The sequence below is a fragment of the Palaemon carinicauda genome, chromosome 14 (genome assembly GCF_036898095.1).
Source record: "Palaemon carinicauda isolate YSFRI2023 chromosome 14, ASM3689809v2, whole genome shotgun sequence".
Classification (NCBI taxonomy): Eukaryota; Metazoa; Arthropoda; class Malacostraca; order Decapoda; family Palaemonidae; genus Palaemon; species Palaemon carinicauda.
This window is the reverse complement of record NC_090738.1, coordinates 119,156,108-119,175,705: the sequence shown is the minus strand read 5'-3', so window position 1 is coordinate 119,175,705 and position 19,598 is coordinate 119,156,108. Positions and strand designations below refer to the sequence as shown.

The following is a 19,598-nucleotide window of genomic DNA, read 5'->3' as shown; positions in this document are numbered from 1 at the left end:
CATTTAACCTTCCAAAATTCAATTTTTTCTAGCTCTTTACATGAAGAGTTTAAAATACCTCCAAGTTTCATTACTTAACGATTAAAATTGTGGCCGTATGGTTGATGACCTGAATTTGACCATTTGCTTGGCCTTGACCATGGACACGACCTTGACCGTCGACCTTAACATGTATTAATTGGCGTAGAATTCCATACACTCAAATATGAACCAAGTCTGAAGTCTCTGTCACAACGATATCCAAATTTATGGCTGATTAGGTGAATTGGACATTTTGCATGATCGTAACCTTCACCTTCCAAAATTTAATCAATCCAGCTTTTTATATGCCAGTTGATCCATGCAAGTTTCATCACTCTAAGATTAAAATTGTGGCCAGGAAGCTATTCACAAAAAACACACATAAACACAAACAGGGGGTAAAACATAATCTCATCCAACTTCGTTGGCGTAGGTATATAAAAAACTAAAACAAAGGAGAGAGAGAGAGAGAGAGAGAGAGAGAGAGAGAGAGAGAGAGAGAGAGAGAGAGAGAGAGAGAGAGAGAGAGAAGAACTAGGTCTTTCTAATAAAAATTCTCTTCTATTACAAAACCTTAAATGATATACCCTAGTAGATTTGCGAAAGTAAATAGATGCTTGGTAACTATACATAAATAATAAGAATCAAGAGAAAAAGGGAACACATCAATAACTAACACAAGACATAATATCTTGCTCACTCAAACTAAATTAACAGCAATAATTAGTTAGAAATATGTATTCCTCTTGCATTATTAACATATGAGACGTAAATACAAAGGTACACTCAAACTTCCAATATATGTTTTTTTATACATGTACAAAGGGTTAATGTAAAGAAAATATATAACAAAATTAGAATTTATTTATTGTAATAATATATCCATAAGTGAAATGATTGAATGCAGTTACATCTAAAAAAAAAAAAAAAGACAGAGCGAAGTCTTTATATTTTATTTAGAAGCACTTGCGATGGACAATGCCTGGGCCGGACTCGTCGTATTCCTCCTTGGTGATCCACAAGGCCTGGAAGGTGGACAAAGAACCAAGGATGGAACCACCGATCCAGACGGAGTACTTCCTCTCAGGAGGAGCAATGATCTTGATCTTGATGGTGGATGGAGAAAGAGCAGTGACTTCCTTCTGCATTCTGTCAGCAATACCAGCATACATGGTAGTACCACCAGACATGACAATGTTGGCCAACAGATCCTTCCTGATGTCAATGTCGCACCTCATGACGGAGTTGTGGACGACCTCATGAACACCAGCTGATTCCATACCCAAGAAGGAAGGCTGGAACAGGGACTCGGGAGCACGGAAACGCTCGTTGCCGATGGTGATGACCTGGCCATCAGGGAGTTCATAGGACTTGTCAATGGAAGAGGAAGCAGCAGCAGTGTTCATCTCATTCTCGAAGTCCAGGGCAATGTAGCAAAGCTTCTCCTTGATGTCACGGACGATTTCACGTTCAGCGGTGGTGGTGAAGGAATAGCCACGCTCAGTCATGATCTTCATCAAGTAGTTGGTGATGTCACGACCAGCCAAGTCCAGACGGAGGATGGCATGGGGAAGAGCGAAACCTTCATAGACGGGCACCATGTGGGAGACACCATCACCAGAGTCGCAAACCTCACCAGTGGTACGACCAGAGGCGTAGAGGGAGAGCACAGCCTGGATGCAAACATATGTGGCAGGCATGTTGAAGGCCTCAAACATGATTTGAGTCATCTTCTCGCGGTTGGCCTTTGGGTTGAGGGGAGCCTCTGTCAACATTGTTGGGGACTCCTCAGGGGCAACACGGAGCTCATTATAGAAGGTGTGGTACCAGACCTTCTCCATGTCGTCCCAGTTGGTAATGATACCATGTTCGATGGGGTACTTCAAGGTAAGGATACCTCTCTTGCTCTGAGCCTCATCACCGACGTAGGCGTCCTTCTGACCCATACCGACCATCACACCCTGGTGACGGGCACGGCCAACGATGGAGGGGAAGACAGCTCGAGGAGCGTCATCACCGGCAAAGCCAGCCTTGACAAGACCGGAGCCATTGTCGCAAACTAACACCGCGGCCTCTTCGTCGTCACACATGGTGGTGGCTGGTTATGGGTTCAAGATCAGGCCTAAAACAAAAGTAAATGGGGAAAGGTCATTTTAAAACGTAAATTAACAAATATATCTGACCTAATCTTCCTGTATTAGAAATTAACGATTTCTTTGTCATCAGATAGTGTATTCAAGTTTAAACCTATAAAAAATGAAATGGGGAAAGGTCAGTTGAAAATGTAAATTAACAAATATAACTGACACCGTCTTACTGTATTATAAATTAACGTCTTCCTAATAATTACATTACACTAAAGAGTCCTTAGAATAGGGTAATAGTTTTAAGAATAATCAAAATATTCTTTAAATTTATATTACTCTCTAATATTAGACAAACAAAATAAGGTTAAACCCAAGCTATTATGATTATGTTGACGAATCATATGGGATTAATTGTCTAACAGTTATTCATTTGCGTCATGTAAAAGTTATTTCCTCCCAAAAACCTCACAAATACAAACACACACACACAACATACTAAGTAGATAACTTAAATACATAGAAAGGTCATCTATAGAATAGAAAGAGGTAAGGATGACCATACCGGGTAGAGGAATACTGAAATTGGCTGAAACATTTTGAAATAGAGAACGACCTAGTCTGAAGCACCTTACGACTGAAAAACTTTAGGGGTGTGAGGGAAAATAGAAGTAAATAAGTACTGAAAGAACATTTTATATATATATATATATATATATATATATATATATATATATATATATATATATATATAGATAGATAGATAGATATATGGATAGATAGATATTACAAACATCGGTTAGCCGTGTCATTTCAGTACTTATTTGCTGATGGTTTGGGCAAGTTCTTCGCACTTCCCAAGAAAGATTAGTTCACCAAACGTTTAACTGGGTTCCAGAAGGCACTAGAAGAGTTGGAAGACCCAGGCCTACATGGTTGAGAACTATAAAGCGGTGAAATAGGAGATGAAAAATGGAGAAGTATTGAATTAAAAGCTCAAACCAGAAACGACAGGCGAAATCTAACTGAGGCCCTTTACATCAATTGACGTTGGAAATGATGATGATGATGATGATGATATATATATATATATATATATATATATATGTATATATATATATATATATATATATAATGCGTGCTTGCTTAGAGCAAATTAACCTCAAGGAGTGCCATTCTTAAAATATTAAAATATCCTTCCAACACAATAATAATTTTTGCCTCTAAGATAAATCAAAACCTAATTAATGAAAAAAAAAAACGAATATCATTGAAAAGAGCACAATGCCACATTTTATCACAAACGTACTTCCTCTTAACACTTCACTTAAAGATTTCACAAAACCTCAATGAACAAATCACAAAGCAATACCAATGCCTTGAGGAGTCAGACCTACCCTGTAAGAATCCTAATGAGACTAAAGACACTCCGAAGAGAGTTCCTGCTTTTATACAATAGTACCAGCTTGCTAATCTTCTCTTATTGCTTTTTTTTTTATTTAGTTATTTGGCCGAGACAAAATATTTTCAAGCATGTAACCGAAGCGCCTCACTTGGCACTCTTCAATGAAAATTAGAAAAGAAGCTTCCGCGGGGATCATAGTACATTAGGAATCTTTCCATTCATCGTTGCATTTGTTTGTTTTCCCCCTCCCCCAACTGAAATATTTCTTCCCTTCGTGTCTAAGTGATTTATGCAAGTATTGATAGGTCTAAGATAAAGAATTCAGAATCAGCATTCAATAACAGACCAAGATAAATTATGCATGCACAGGTGGTGATTACTTGAGAGCTATGGAGCAGCCACACAATATATTTTAGGGATAAACATTATACAATCTTTCTTTATCCTAACATAAGTCATCTTTAATATATCACAGGAAAGAAATGCAGACTGTCACTCGTCTCATCCTGATTTAACAAGATTTTGATATATAGTTTTCCTATGTAAAAAGAGGCGAATGAAATATCAAAAGTAAAAATAACATTACAGAGAAAGATAAAACAAAAAACCATGTTAGTAACATAATTCCTATCATGTAAATAGCCACCCGGTATACATGATTAATGTTGAAAATATTTGACTTAAATTATACTTTTGTATCGTTTACAAACATTTAAGATGTATGAGCTTATCTGGAATAATGACAACAGACGAGAAAAGATGATTTTGTTGGGATACCAGAGATTGTCACTTCACAGCAATAAGTCAAGATTATTTAACAACGATGAGAATTTCATTCAGTAATCTATAGTTGATTAACATCTTGGTAACAAATAAAAAGAAGCCTCTCGACAACCTCATAACTTGAAAGTTATTTATGTAAATAGAGTATACAAAATTAATAGTCTGTATAATGATGGTTTGCCAAGATATAATGTTAGCTTACAATTACGCAACATAATACTACAATTGAACAGCAAACACTAAATTCAAATGCCATCATTACCGTCGACATGGTCAATAACTATTATACTAGGCCACCAATTTTTTAGCTTCAATATCAAATTATCAGCGACTTTTTTCACTCGTTGGACATAATTTTGTCTGAAGCGGACGCACACATATACAGTATACTCGCCCATCCCGCATTTATATATATATATATATATATATATATATATATATATATATATATATATATATATATATATATATATACATATATATATATATATATATATGTGTGTGTGTGTGTGTGTGTGTGTATAAATATCTTTACGTATACATACTTCTTCTTCCATGATATATATGGACAAAAATATTATACACATACATAGTTACAAATATATACATATATACACTGTTCGAACTACTTGTCTAGCACGAAAGGTTTTCGAGAAGAGGAGTTGAGAGATCCTCGCAGGTGGGAAAAAACCGAAGAAATCTAATGTCCACTGAAAATTAAGTGAATCTCCCAAACTTTTATTTTATCAGTTACACGTAAGATTATCTTTTACCCAGAGAGGCAGCCGTCTCTCTGCAACCACAAACGATATAAATACCGGTACACAATTTTCGATTATTACATGATAATTACTAGCCTTCTCAAAGCAATCGGATTAATTGAAAACATTAGTTGCGTTGCTGGGCTGAATGCGAGACAAGACATTTAAATTTATATTAAACATATATTAGAACAAGTAGCTCTCTTTTTGTAATCATTTCTATGTCTATAATATCAAACAATGAAATGTTAAAGACTTTTTGTTCAAATAAAATAGGAACACTTACTCATAAAACTTCTAAATTATTTTGAACGGATATGATTTTTCTTTATACATTACCTTAGAATAAATATCAGTAAAAAAAAGTAAGCGAACATGAATTGCAAAACGATCATTTGTTAAAAATGACCAAATCATAAACTTTCGGCTTTTAAGCTCCCAACAAGTCTATCTTAAGTTCATCACAAGCTACAGATACTCGCAGATTAATTCTGAACCGTTATTACCATGTTTTTTTTTTTTATGTTCAAAAAGTAGGATTAAGATCAAGATCAATACCTCCAAAGCCAAGATTCTGAGACAAGTCGCCAATTTCATCAGGTGATCCTCGAGAACATCATTGGCTAAAATGGACTATTACACGATATCTCAAATATCATTGGATGGTGAATTTTGACTCAATTAACTTAATTTTGACTTGTTAATAAATCATTCATCTAAAAAAAAAAAAAGCAATGAATAGTCTTAGAAACGTGAAATTAAAAATCATGACTTAAAGTGACAGATCTAAAGTCATCCAAGATACCTAGCAAAAAAAAAAAATAAAAAAAATAAAAAATAAATAAATAAATAAAAAAAAAAAATTGCCGTACAAAAACTAACAATCAGTAAATACTACGGTCCCTTTGAAGAACCAAATCAATATCCTCATTTCAATTACACGAAACCGTGGAATCTTGAGGTATGAAATGAAAGGTCTTGTGACTGAAAGAAAAATAAACAAACCTAGAGGTTTGTAAGTAGAATACCAGAACTACAGTATATTTATTTATGAAGTCAGCTGGATTGTCGAGTACTGCACAGTATCGCTTCCACATTTGCGAAGTCAAGAACTATTTGAAATACTCAAGATTTCAGGATGCTGCAGTGAAAAAGTCAAACAACAACATATATAAACATTCCTTGAGTTAAGCCTTTGCAAATATGTCTAAGAATGGCGTGTTAAGAGCAGAAAAAAAGGAATTTTATTGTGGAATAAATACCCGAAATTAAAACTTTAACCAAAATTCCTGATTCGTCAAAACAAAACATTACGCATACTATTCATTATCTTATCCTACTCCGTTCAGCCACATCACGCTCAAACATAATATCAGCTGGTGCTGAATTTTGAGTAACTGCGGTGTGTATGTACATGATTTGATGGGAAAAACATCGCTAGTGGAATTTATCCTATGATGAAGAAATATTTAGCTAACTAGAGTAACATAACTTACCAAACATAACATACTCCAGGAAGGTACTGCAATAACAAAGCAACTGTGACATGCAAAGCGTAAAGAACTAGAGGGACACTCGGTAGAATGCAGAACTCCAACACGACAGCTTATTTCTCGTTGGAGTAGACTTTCATACGCTCAAATATGAACCAAGTTTCAAGTCTCTGCGACAAGGATGTCCATAACTCTGGCTGATTACGTGATAGGGACGTTTTGCTCGTCCGCGACCTTGATCTTTGACCTTCCAAAATTTGATCATTACCAGCTTTTTACATCACAGTTTAAAATCCCACCGAGTTTCATTACTTTACGATTAAAATTATGGCCGTATGGTTGACGACCAGAACTTGACCTTGGACTCGACCTTGACCTTCGATCTTAACATGTATCAATTAACAAGGATTTTCATACACTTAAATATGAACCAAGTTAAAAGTCTCTGTGACAACAATGTCCAAATTTATGGCTGATTAGGTGAATTGGACATTTTGCTTGACAGTGACCTTAACCTTCAACCTTGATATCCCAAAGTTTTGCTTGACTGTGACCTTAACCTTCGACCTTGATCTCCCAAAGTTTAATCATTTCCAGTTTTTTACATAACAGTTAATCCCTGTAAGTTACATTACTCTACGATTAAAATTGTGACAAGGAAGCTGTTAAAAACACACAAACACAAACAGGGAGTAAAACATAACCTCCTCGAACTTCGTTGGCGGAGGTAAAAATAAAGCTATAACGAGAGAGAGAGAGAGAGAGAGAGAGAGAGAGAGAGAGAGAGAGAGAGAGAGAGAGAGAGAGAGAGAGAGTTGGCGGAGGTAAAAATAAAGCTATAACAACGAGAGAGAGAGAGAGAGAGAGAGAGAGAGAGAGAGAGAGAGAGAGAGAGAGAGAGAGAGAGAGAGAGAGAGATAATCAAAATCTAAAGCTACGGGAATCTTAGTCCAGGTTTTACAGAACCATCAAAAGTTTCAAGGTTTTAAAGGCGGTTAAAGTCAGAACATGAATGGAAGAGACAAGGGACAGTGACATTATCCTAGTAAGCAGGAGGACAATCCCTTAAAGATTGACTATATATACATATGATCAGCGCCAAAGTACCCTCTCCACCAAAGCTCGGAACAGGGAGGGACAGGCAACGGATGCTGATGACTCAGCAGGTAGACTTACAGACTTCGCATACCCTACTTCCTTAGCTCAAAAAGACAGTGAGGTTGCAACCACCGAAGGAACTAACGAGTTTGAGAGGGACTCAAACCCCAGTCTGGCGATCACCAGGCATGGACGTTACCAACAGGCCACCATAACCCTAAACAATAGTGTAGACAACATGCTATAAGTCAAGTATTTGACTAATGTTTTATGAAAACCTCCCACGGTTAATTTCACTAACCAGAGATATATTTCTTATTGTCAAGACTTAACATAACATTGCTCCTGCTATTCCAACAATTCATGTAACAGCTTCTACTCGTTATTTAAATATTCTTTATCTTTCTTATCGGGATGCAGCCTCTGTTGCTTTAAATATTACTGGTTTAACTCTATATATGATTAGTTGCTATAATTAGAATTCTTGTTTTGTTATACATTTTCCAATTTAAAATGCAAAAAATAACAAAACCTAGGTCTTTCTAATGACAATTCTTTTCTGTTAAGAAACCCTGAATGGTATTCCCTAGTAGCTTTACGGCGGTGAAAAGATGCTTGATAAATAAAAATGTAAAAGGAGCTAATTATATTTGAATATTAAGAATTAGGAGAAAAATGGAAAACAATAAAACACAAGACAAAATCTTTCGAACTTAAATGAAAATAACAGCAATAATTAAAGTAAGTCGAAATAAGTATGCCTCCAGCATTATTCACTCAAACTTCCAATTTATGTTTCTTACATAAATAGACAAGGGGTTTATGTAAACAAAGTATATAACGTTATTATAATTTATTTATTGCAATAATATATCCATAAGTAGAATGATGGAATGCAGTAACATCTAAAAAAAGACCAAGAGAAATCTTTATATTTTATTTAGAAGCACTTGCGATGGACAATGCCGGGGCCGGACTCGTCGTATTCCTCCTTGGTGATCCACAAGGCCTGGAAGGTGGACAGAGAACCAAGGATGGAACCACCGATCCAGACGGAGTACTTCCTCTCAGGGGGAGCGATGATCTTGATCTTGATGGTGGATGGAGAAAGAGCAGTGACTTCCTTCTGCATCCTGTCAGCAATACCAGCATACATGGTGGTACCGCCAGACATGACAATATTGGCCAACAGATCCTTCCTGATGTCAATGTCGCACCTCATAACGGAGTTGTGGACGACCTCATGAACACCAGCAGATTCCATACCAAGGAAGGAAGGCTGGAAGAGAGACTCAGGGGCACGGAAGCGCTCGTTACCGATGGTGATGACCTGACCATCAGGAAGTTCGTAGGACTTGTCGATGGAGGAGGAAGCAGCAGCAGTGTTCATCTCATTCTCAAAGTCCAGGGCAATGTAGCAAAGCTTCTCCTTGATGTCACGGACGATTTCACGTTCAGCGGTGGTGGTGAAGGAGTAGCCACGCTCAGTCATGATCTTCATCAAGTAGTTGGTGATGTCACGACCAGCCAAGTCCAGACGGAGGATGGCGTGGGGAAGAGCGAAACCTTCATAGACGGGCACCATGTGGGAGACACCATCACCAGAGTCGCAAACCTCACCAGTGGTACGACCAGAGGCGTAGAGGGAGAGCACAGCCTGGATGCAAACATATGTGGCAGGCATGTTGAAGGCCTCAAACATGATTTGAGTCATCTTCTCACGGTTGGCCTTTGGGTTCAGGGGAGCCTCTGTCAACATTGTTGGAGACTCCTCAGGGGCAACACGGAGCTCATTGTAGAAGGTGTGGTACCAGACCTTCTCCATGTCATCCCAGTTGGTGATGATACCATGTTCGATGGGGTACTTCAAGGTAAGGATACCTCTCTTGCTCTGAGCCTCATCACCGACGTAGGCATCCTTCTGACCCATACCGACCATCACACCCTGGTGACGGGCACGGCCAACGATGGAGGGGAAGACAGCTCGGGGAGCGTCATCACCGGCAAAGCCAGCCTTGACAAGACCGGAGCCATTGTCGCAAACTAACACCGCGGCCTCTTCGTCGTCACACATGGTGGTGGCTGGTTATGAGTTCAAGATCGGGCCTAAAACAAAAGTAAATGGTGAAAGGTCATTTGAAAACGTAAATTAACAAATATATCTGACCTAATCTTACTGTATTAGAAATTAACGATATCTTTGTCATCAGATAGTGTATTCATGTTTAAACCTATAAAAAATGAAATGGGGAAAGGTCAGTTGAAAATGTAAATTAACAAATATAACTGACACCGACTTACTGTATTAAAAATTAACGTTTTCCTAGTAATTACATTACACAGTGTATTAAAGAGTCCTTAGAATAGGGTAATAGTTTTAAGAATGATCAAAATATTCTTTAAATTTATATTACTCTCTAATATTAGACAAACAAAATAAGGTTAAACCCAAGCTATTATGATTATGTTGTCGAATCAAATGCGATTAATTATCTAACAGTTATTCATTTGTGTCCTTTAAAAATTATTTCCTCCGCAAAACCTCACACATACAAACACACACACACACAACATACTAAGTAGATAACTTAAATACATAGAAAGGTCATCTTTAGAATAGGAAGACGTAGGGACGACCATAAAGGGTTCATGGATACAGAAATTGGCTGAAACATTATGAAATAGAGAACTATCTAGTCTGAGGAACCTTACAACTTTAGGGGTCTGAGGGAAAATAGAGAAGCAAATAAGTACTGAAAAGACATTATATACATATATATATATATATATATATATATATATGATATATATATATGATATATATATATTACAAATATATATATATATATATATATATATATATATATATTTATATCAGTTAGCCGTGTGTTTTCATTACTAATTTGCTGATGGTTTGGGTATGTTCTTTCCACTTCCCAAGAAAGATTAGTTCACCAAACGTTTAATTAACTGGGCTCCATAATGGACTAGAAGAGTAGGAAGACCCAGGCCTACATGGCTGAGGACTATGAAGCGTGAAGAGATGATGAATGGAGAAGTTTTGAAGTAAAAGCTCAAGATAGAGACGACTGGCGAAATCTAACCTAGGCCCTTTGTGTCAATTGGCGTTGGAGATGATGATGATGATATTATATACATATATATATATATATATATATATATATATATATATATATACTGTATATATATATATATATATATATATATATATATATATATATATATATATATATATATATATATATATATATATATATATGATGCATTTTTTAATAGAGCAAATTAACCTTTAGGAGTGTCATTCTTAATATGTTAAAATATACTATCAACATAATTATTATTTTTCCTGTCACTGCGTCAACTTCAAAACTTAAAAAAAAAATTAAAAAAAAAAATATCATCGATAAGATCACAAGGGCGACATTTAATCACAAACGTACTTCCTCCTAACGCTTCACTTAAAGATTTCACAAAACACTCAAGGGACACATCACGAAGCAATCCCAATGCCTCGAGGAGTTAGACCTACCCTGTAAGAATCCTATTGAGACTAAAGACACTCCAAGGAGAGTTCCTGCTTATATACAATAGCACCAGCTTGCTAATCTTCTTTTATTGCTTTTTTTTTTTAGTTATTTGGCCGAGACAAAATATTTTCTGGGAGGTAGCCGAAGCGCCTCACTTGGCACTCTTCAATGAAAATGAGAGGAGAAGCTTCTGCGTGGGATCATAGAACATTAGTAATCTTTCTATTCATGGTTGCATTAGTTTGTTTCCCTCCTACCACCGATTAATACATTTTTACAACCCCCCCCCCCCCCAACGAGATAAATAAATGTCTTAGGGAATTACGCAAGTATCGAATAGCGTAAGATAGATAATTCAGAATCGGCATTCAATAACAAACCAAGATACAACTGAATTATGAAAGCATAGGTAATGATTAAAAATAACACTACTGAAAAAGATAACACAGAAATCAAGGTGAATTAATATAGTTTATAACAAATGTAACAGCCGCCCGGTATACATGATTAATAGAATATTGAAAATATTTAACTTGAATTATACTTTTGTTTCCTTTACATAAATTCAAGATGTATGAGCTTATCTGGAATAAAGACAACAGACGAGAAAAGATGTTTTTTGTTGTGATACCACAGAATGTCCCTTCCCAGCCATAAGTCAAGATTATTTAACAATGATGGGAATTTCATTCAGTGACTTATAGTTAATTAACATCTTGGTAACAACTAAAAAGAAGCCTTTCGATACTCTTATAACTTGAAAGTTATTCATATAAATAAGGTATACAAAATTAATAGTCTGTATAATGATGGTTTACCAACAAGTAATGTCAGCTTACCATTCCGCAACATAATGCTACAATTTAACAGCAAACACTAAATTCAAATGCCAACTTGACCATCAAAATGGTCAATGACTATCATACTAGGCCATTAATGTTTTAGCTTCAATATCAAATTATCAGTGACACTTTTTTCCACTCGGTCATAATTCTGTCTGAAGAGGACACGCACAAATATACTCGCTCGACCCGCATTTATGAATTATATATATATATATATATATATATATATATAAATATGTGTGTATATATATACATATATATACATATATATATATATATATATATATATATATATATATATATATATATATATATATTCTTACGAAGATGGTCTAGTGTAGAGCAAATATCGTAGATTATTGATAATTTTATTAATATTTCTGAAATTGTTTTCATTTGTGTATTGAAGAGATGATACCCAGCCCGTAAAATGAGCCCCTCTCATGTAGATATAAGTATTTTATGTATATTACGTAAGATTTCCGTCGTGAATTTCATTAAATTCTTTATTCAAGTTAAAATATGTAATTTACGTATTTTTTTGTGAAGAATTAACTTTTCATTTCACGTATGTTTGCTATGAAGTCTTACATTGTCTAATTGAAAGTGTTGTAGGATTCAGGCGAGATAGGAACAAGGGCTTAGGTAATGTTCTTTTATGTTTTATGAAGTATTGCTTCATGTTAGAGAGAGTGTTCAGTGACATGTACTTTGGAATATTCTTTACCACCTGTTTGAATTTTCGATAAAACACAGCGACAGGATATTATCTTTTTTATTATTTAGGGGCCAATAGGTGGGTGGAGCTAGCTGGGAAGTCATCTCGTGGGTGCGTTGACGTGTATCTGAGAGTTACCAAAAACCCCGATACACCTCTCGGAATTTTACATAGTTGGAAACATTGATACCCTTAGGCACAGCCCCCACGCTTCCCAAACAAGTTGGAAGCTTCTGAAATTCGCCAAATTTCATATATAGGTGACCCAACATTGGGTTAGAGACATAAACAGACAGACATAAAGAGTGAGTTAAAACTGCAGCCGGAAGATAGCCTCCTTCCTCCCTCTCTCTCTCATTCACGCCCGTAACCCAGTGTATTCGAAAGTGTTCAGTGCGTTTTAGTGTGTCCTCTCCTAAGTGACTCTGTGCCCCAAGGCAGATCGTGTGTCACGCAAGACTTAAAGGTGATTTTGTATTAATTGTATTAGGGTGAGTGTTGGCATCGTATAACGTTTTTTGTAAACAGCTCTGTAGGCAGGATAGGTTTGTAAAGTGACCTGGTTAACTATTATTCATTTAGAGTCAAACTTAAGCACTGTATTATTTCAAGTACTTGTATCATTTTCATTGCATTATTTCTTTTCTAAGGTTTAAGGTTTATTCGGATATAATACTTAATGTCAAGTTATATAATTCTAGATAGTAACATTTTTGTCTTATTCTAAGTTTTGTTCAGACTTAATGTTTGCAGTGACCTATATTTGTTATTCTTTTCAAAGTGTTTTAATTTATTTAGAATATATTTATTTTTGTAACGAGTGTATTATTCCAATCATCACTATTTAAGACCAGTTTCCGCTCGATTCCTTTTAAGAACCAAAGTGAGAGTTAGATAACTGTTAATAGTACTTAAGAGTAATTACCCAGTTTAGTTTTGAGTGTGCTTAAGAGGCCTTTGGATGTTCAGTGTTTTATATATTACTGTCTGGGAGTTATCTAACGGTCTCAGAATTCGGGTATTAATGTTTTAAAGTGTGACAGTTTTAATATAAAAGCAAACAAGGTAATTTGGAATTCGAGAGGTTAATTAACTTGCCAGTCGTAGTATATATAATATTACATGTTTGGTTCCCCGTCACGAGCCATAGTACATATTTTGTTAGTGCCAAGATTAGAGAGTCATAATCGTATAACATATTTTTGGGTGCTCAGACCCGGGAACTATACAGTATAATATATATATATATATATATATATATATATATATATATATATATATATATATATGTACATATATATATATATATATACATATATATATATATATATATATATATATTCTGTATATATATATAATATATATATGATATATGTGTTAATATATATATATATATATATATATATATATATTATATTATATTATATATATATATATATATATATATATATTATATTATATATATATATATATATAGTGTGCGTGTACATATAAATACCTTTATATATAGGCCTTTATATACGTATACATACACACTCGCTCTATACAGACAATATACCCGCATGTGGGGAAAAAACCGAAGATATCTAATGTCCACTGAAAATTAAGTGGATCTCCCAAACTCTTATTTTATCAGTTAAACGTTAGACTATTTTTTACTCAGGAAGGCAGCTGTCTCTCTACAACCACAAACGAAATAAATACCGGTAAACAATTTTCTATTATTCTTTGATAATTACTAGCCTTCTCAAAGCAAAGGGATTAATTGAATATGTTAGTTGCGTTGCCGAGTTGAATGGCAGACAAGACATTTAAAACTATATTAAACATATAATAGAACACGTAGCTTTCTTTTTGTAATCATTTCTATGTATATGATATAAAGAAATGAAATGTTGACGACTTTATCTTTTCAAATAAATAGGAGTACTTACTCATTAAAAATTCCAAATTATTTTGAACGGATATGACTTATTTTATATACCTTAACTTAAAATATATATCAGTAAGAAATATTAAGAGAACATGAATTGCAAAACGACCATTCATCAAAGGAGATGACCAAATCATGAACTTTCGGCTTTTAAGCTCCGAAACGAGTCTATCTAAAGTCATCATATGCTACTATATATACTAGCAGATTAATTCTGAACGCTTATTGCCATGTTTTTGTTTATGCTTAAAAAGCAGGAGTAAGAACATGATCAATTCCTCCAAAGCAAGTTCCTGAGAAAAGTCGCCTCTTTCATCAGGTGATCCTTGAGAACATCATTGGCTAAACTATTACACGATATCTCAAATATCATTGGATTATGAATTATGAACAAATATCCTTAATTTTGAAAGGTTATCTTCTTCTTCTTCTTCTTCCACTAACGCAAAGGGCCTCAACTAGATTTCGCCAGTCGTCTCTATCTTAAGCTTTTAAATCAATACTTTTCTATTCATCATCTTTCACGCTTCATAGTCCTCAGCCATGTCGGCATGGAACTTCCAATTATTCTAGTGCATTGTGTAGCCCAGTTGAAAGTTTGGTGAACTAATCTCTCTCGGAGAGCATGCCCACACCATCTCCATCTACCCCTCACCATGATCTCATATACTTATGGCACTCGAGTAATCACTCTTATAGCTTCATGTCTAATCCTGTCCTGCCATTTGATCATTCATAAAAAAGACATGAATTGTCTTAAAAACGTGAAATTGAAAAGCAGGACGAAAAGTGAAAATTCTAATATCATCAAAGAATCCTAACAAAAAAAAATAATCTTGCCGTACAAAAAGTAGTTATCAATAATTCTACGGTCCTTTAGAAGAACCAGATAAATTTCCTTAATTCAATTGCAAGAAACGTTGGTATCTTCAGGCATAAAATGAAAGGTCTAGTTACTGAAAAAAAAAGACAAGGCCAGACATTTTCAGTAGAAGACTAGAACTAGAGTATATCTATTTATGAAGTCGGCTCGATTATCGAGTACTGCGTAGTATCGTTTCCCGATGTGCGATGTCAAGAACATCTTGAAGTACTCAAAGAAGATTTACGGATGCTGCAGTAAAAAAAAAAAAAAAGTCAAACAACAACAAAAATTTGTAAGAATTGCGTGTTAAAAGCAGCAAGAAAGGAATTTCATTGCAGAATAGATAACCAAGATTCAAATTTCAACCAAAATTCCTAATTCTTCAAAACAAAACATTACACAAACTACTCCTTATCTTATCCTACGCCGTTCAGCCCAACCAGTATCAAATATATCAGTTGGTGCTGATTTTGAGTAACTGTTGTGTGTATATACATGGTTTGATGTGAAAATCGTTAGTGGAATTTATCCTATGGTGAAGATATATTTAGCCAGCTGGATTAGCATAACTTACCAAACATAATATACGCCTGGACGGTATTGCACTAGCAAAGCAACTGGGACATACAAAGCACAAAGAAAAATAAGAGAGAGAGAGAGAGAGAGAGAGAGAGAGAGAGAGAGAGAGAGAGAGAGAGAGAGAGAGAGAGTGCAGTACAAGAAATTGTATGAAAGTACCATACATTCAACGGTAGACAAAGCAATTGGTGGATACACAGTTTCCTGTTGTTGTAATATCGCTGCTATATAGTTACAAATTTAAATTTTAACATGAATCTGATATGATGACACGAAACGTAAAGAGTTAAAGATTTAGCATCTGCAGCAGACTTATTGTTAAACAGACTTTTGACGCGGTACGTTTCGATAAGTTTCATATTTAAAAACAAAAATATTTCTCAATCTAATTTACAGAACAGAAAGAACAGTGAATTATTAGGTGCATGTTAAAAAAAAATCTAAAGCTACGGGGAACTTAGTCCAGATTTTACAAAACTATTAAAGCCTTAAAGGTTTTGAAGTTAACTCATGAATGGCAGAGGCAAGGACGGTGACATTGCACTAGCAAGCAGGAGGACAGTGCCCAAAAGACTGAGTACCCAAGCACACTCTCCACCCAAGCTAGGATCAGGCAGGGCCAGGCAATGGCTCCTAATGACTCAGCAGGTACACTTATAGGCTCCCTATAACCCCTTCCTTAGCTCACAAGGATAGTGAAGTTGCAGCCACTGCATAAACTAACGAGTTTGAACGGGACTTAAACCCCAGTCTAGCAATCACCAGGCAGGGACGTTACCAATAGGTCACCACAACCCTAAAATAAATATGTATATAACGTGCCATAAGTCAAGTATTTGCTAACCTCCTATGGTTAATTTCACTAAGCAGAAAAATATTTCTTATTGTCTAGACTTGACATTGCTCCTTCTATTCCAACAAGTTGTGTGACAGTTTCTGTTCATTATTCAAATATTCTTCATCTTTCTTGTCGGAACACAGCTTCAGTTGTTTTAAATATTGCTGGTTTACCTCGAAATATAAATAGTTACTGTTCTTATATTTCCTGTTTTGTTATACATATTCAAATTGGAAATAAAAGAAAACAAAAATTGAAAACCTGTCTTTCTAATGACAATTCTTTTCTGTGAAGAAACCCAGAATGATACTCCATAGTAGATTTGCGAGAATGGAAATATTCTTGATAAATATTAATGTAAAATGAGTTCATCATCAATGAACAAAAAGAATTCAGATAAAATAGAAAACTGCAATAACAAAAACAAGACTTAAAATCTTGCCCATTGAAATTAAATTTTCATAATTAAAGTGGGGCGAAATAAGTATTCCTCTTGCATTATTCATATGATATGAGACGCAAGTACAATAGTACAGTTGAACTTCCAATTCAAGTTTCTTATATACATTGACAAAGGGTTTATGTAAACAAATTATATAACGTAATTACAATTTATTTATTGTAATAATATATCCATGAGTGAAATGATGGAATGGAACTACATCTAAAAAAACACAAAGAGAAATCTTTATATTTTATTTAGAAGCACTTGCGGTGGACAATGCCGGGGCCGGACTCGTCGTATTCCTCCTTGGTGATCCACAAGGCCTGGAAGGTGGACAATGAACCAAGGATGGAACCACCGATCCAGACGGAGTACTTCCTCTCAGGGGGAGCGATGATCTTGATCTTGATGGTGGATGGGGAAAGAGCAGTGACTTCCTTCTGCATCCTATCAGCAATACCAGCATACATGGTGGTACCGCCAGACATGACAATGTTGGCCAACAGATCCTTCCTGATATCAATGTCGCACCTCATGACGGAGTTGTGAACGACCTCATGAACACCAGCAGATTCCATACCAAGGAAGGAAGGCTGGAAGAGAGACTCAGGGGCACGGAAACGCTCGTTACCGATGGTGATGACCTGACCATCAGGGAGTTCGTAGGACTTGTCTATTGAGGAAGAAGCAGCAGCAGTGTTCATCTCGTTCTCGAAGTCCAGGGCAATGTAGCAAAGCTTCTCCTTGATGTCACGGACGATTTCACGTTCAGCGGTGGTGGTGAAGGAATAGCCACGCTCAGTCATGATCTTCATCAAGTAGTTGGTGATGTCACGACCAGCCAAGTCCAGACGGAGGATGGCGTGGGGAAGAGCGAAACCTTCATAGACGGGCACCATGTGGGAGACACCATCACCAGAGTCGCAAACCTCACCAGTGGTACGGCCAGAGGCGTAGAGGGAGAGCACAGCCTGGATGCAAACATATGTGGCAGGCATGTTGAAGGCCTCAAACATGATTTGAGTCATCTTCTCACGGTTAGCCTTGGGGTTGAGGGGAGCCTCAGTCAGCATTGTTGGGGACTCCTCAGGGGCAACACGGAGCTCATTGTAGAAGGTGTGGTACCAGACCTTCTCCATGTCATCCCAGTTGGTAATGATACCATGTTCGATGGGGTACTTCAAGGTAAGGATACCTCTCTTGCTCTGAGCCTCATCGCCGACGTAGGCGTCCTTCTGACCCATACCGACCATCACACCCTGGTGACGGGCACGGCCAACGATGGAGGGGAAGACAGCTCGGGGAGCGTCATCACCGGCAAAGCCAGCCTTGACAAGGCCGGAGCCATTGTCGCAGACAAGTACCGCCGCCTCTTCGTCGTCACACATGGTGGTGGCTGGTTATGGGTTCAAGATCAACCCTAAAACAAAAGTAAATGGTGAAAGGTCATTTGAAAATGTAAATTAACAAATATATTTGACCAAGTTTTACTGTATTAGAAATTAACGTTTTCATTATCATTACATTAGATACTATATTAAAGAGACCTTAGAATAGGTTGATAGTTTTAGGAACAATCAAAATAGTCTGCAAGTTTATATACCTCTCTAATAATACAGAAACTAAATAAGATTAAACTCAAGCTGTTATGATTATGTTGACGGATCATATGCGATTAATTTTACTACCATACTTGAATTGTCTAACAGTTATTCATTTTCTTCTAGTGAAAGTTATTTCCTCACCAAAACCTCACAAAAAAAAGGAAAAAAAAAGACAAACTAAGTAGATATCTTGAATACATAGAAAGGTCATCTATAGAATAGAAAGAGGTCAGGACAACCATACAGGCTACTGAGACAATATGAAATAGAGAACCATCTAGTCTGAGGAACCTTACGCTTGAAAAACTTTAGGGGTGTGAAAGAAAATATGGAAGTAAATAAGTACTGATAAGACATTTTATATATATATATATATATATATATATATATAATATCTTTTCAGTACTTAATTGCTATTGGTTTGGGAATGCTCTTCACACTCTCCAAGAAAGATTAGTTCACCCAGAGTTTAACTGGGTTCCACAAGGCATTAGAAGAGTTGGAAGACCCAGTCCTACATGGCTAAGGACTATAAAGCGTGATGTAGGAGATGAATGGAAAAGTATTGAATTAAAATC

The 19,598-nt window shown here is 36.0% G+C and overlaps 3 protein-coding genes across 3 annotated transcripts; all 3 read right to left on the bottom strand.

The window, feature by feature from the left end:
* Window positions 1–873: 873 nt before the first annotated feature.
* LOC137653670 (actin, alpha cardiac muscle 2-like) lies at window positions 874–2,172 on the bottom strand. The gene has a single exon (XM_068387247.1). It carries the CDS (start codon window positions 2,109–2,111, stop codon window positions 978–980), a length of 1,134 nt encoding a protein of 377 aa, XP_068243348.1. The 5' UTR covers window positions 2,112–2,172; the 3' UTR covers window positions 874–977.
* A 6,311-nt stretch (window positions 2,173–8,483) lies between these two features.
* LOC137653669 (actin, alpha cardiac muscle 2-like) lies at window positions 8,484–9,770 on the bottom strand. Its single transcript, XM_068387246.1, has one exon. It carries the CDS (start codon window positions 9,717–9,719, stop codon window positions 8,586–8,588), a length of 1,134 nt encoding a protein of 377 aa, XP_068243347.1. The 5' UTR covers window positions 9,720–9,770; the 3' UTR covers window positions 8,484–8,585.
* A 7,800-nt stretch (window positions 9,771–17,570) lies between these two features.
* Window positions 17,571–18,858, bottom strand: LOC137653668 (actin, alpha cardiac muscle 2-like). The gene has a single exon (XM_068387245.1). It carries the CDS (start codon window positions 18,802–18,804, stop codon window positions 17,671–17,673), a length of 1,134 nt encoding a protein of 377 aa, XP_068243346.1. The 5' UTR covers window positions 18,805–18,858; the 3' UTR covers window positions 17,571–17,670.
* Window positions 18,859–19,598: the final 740 nt, after the last annotated feature.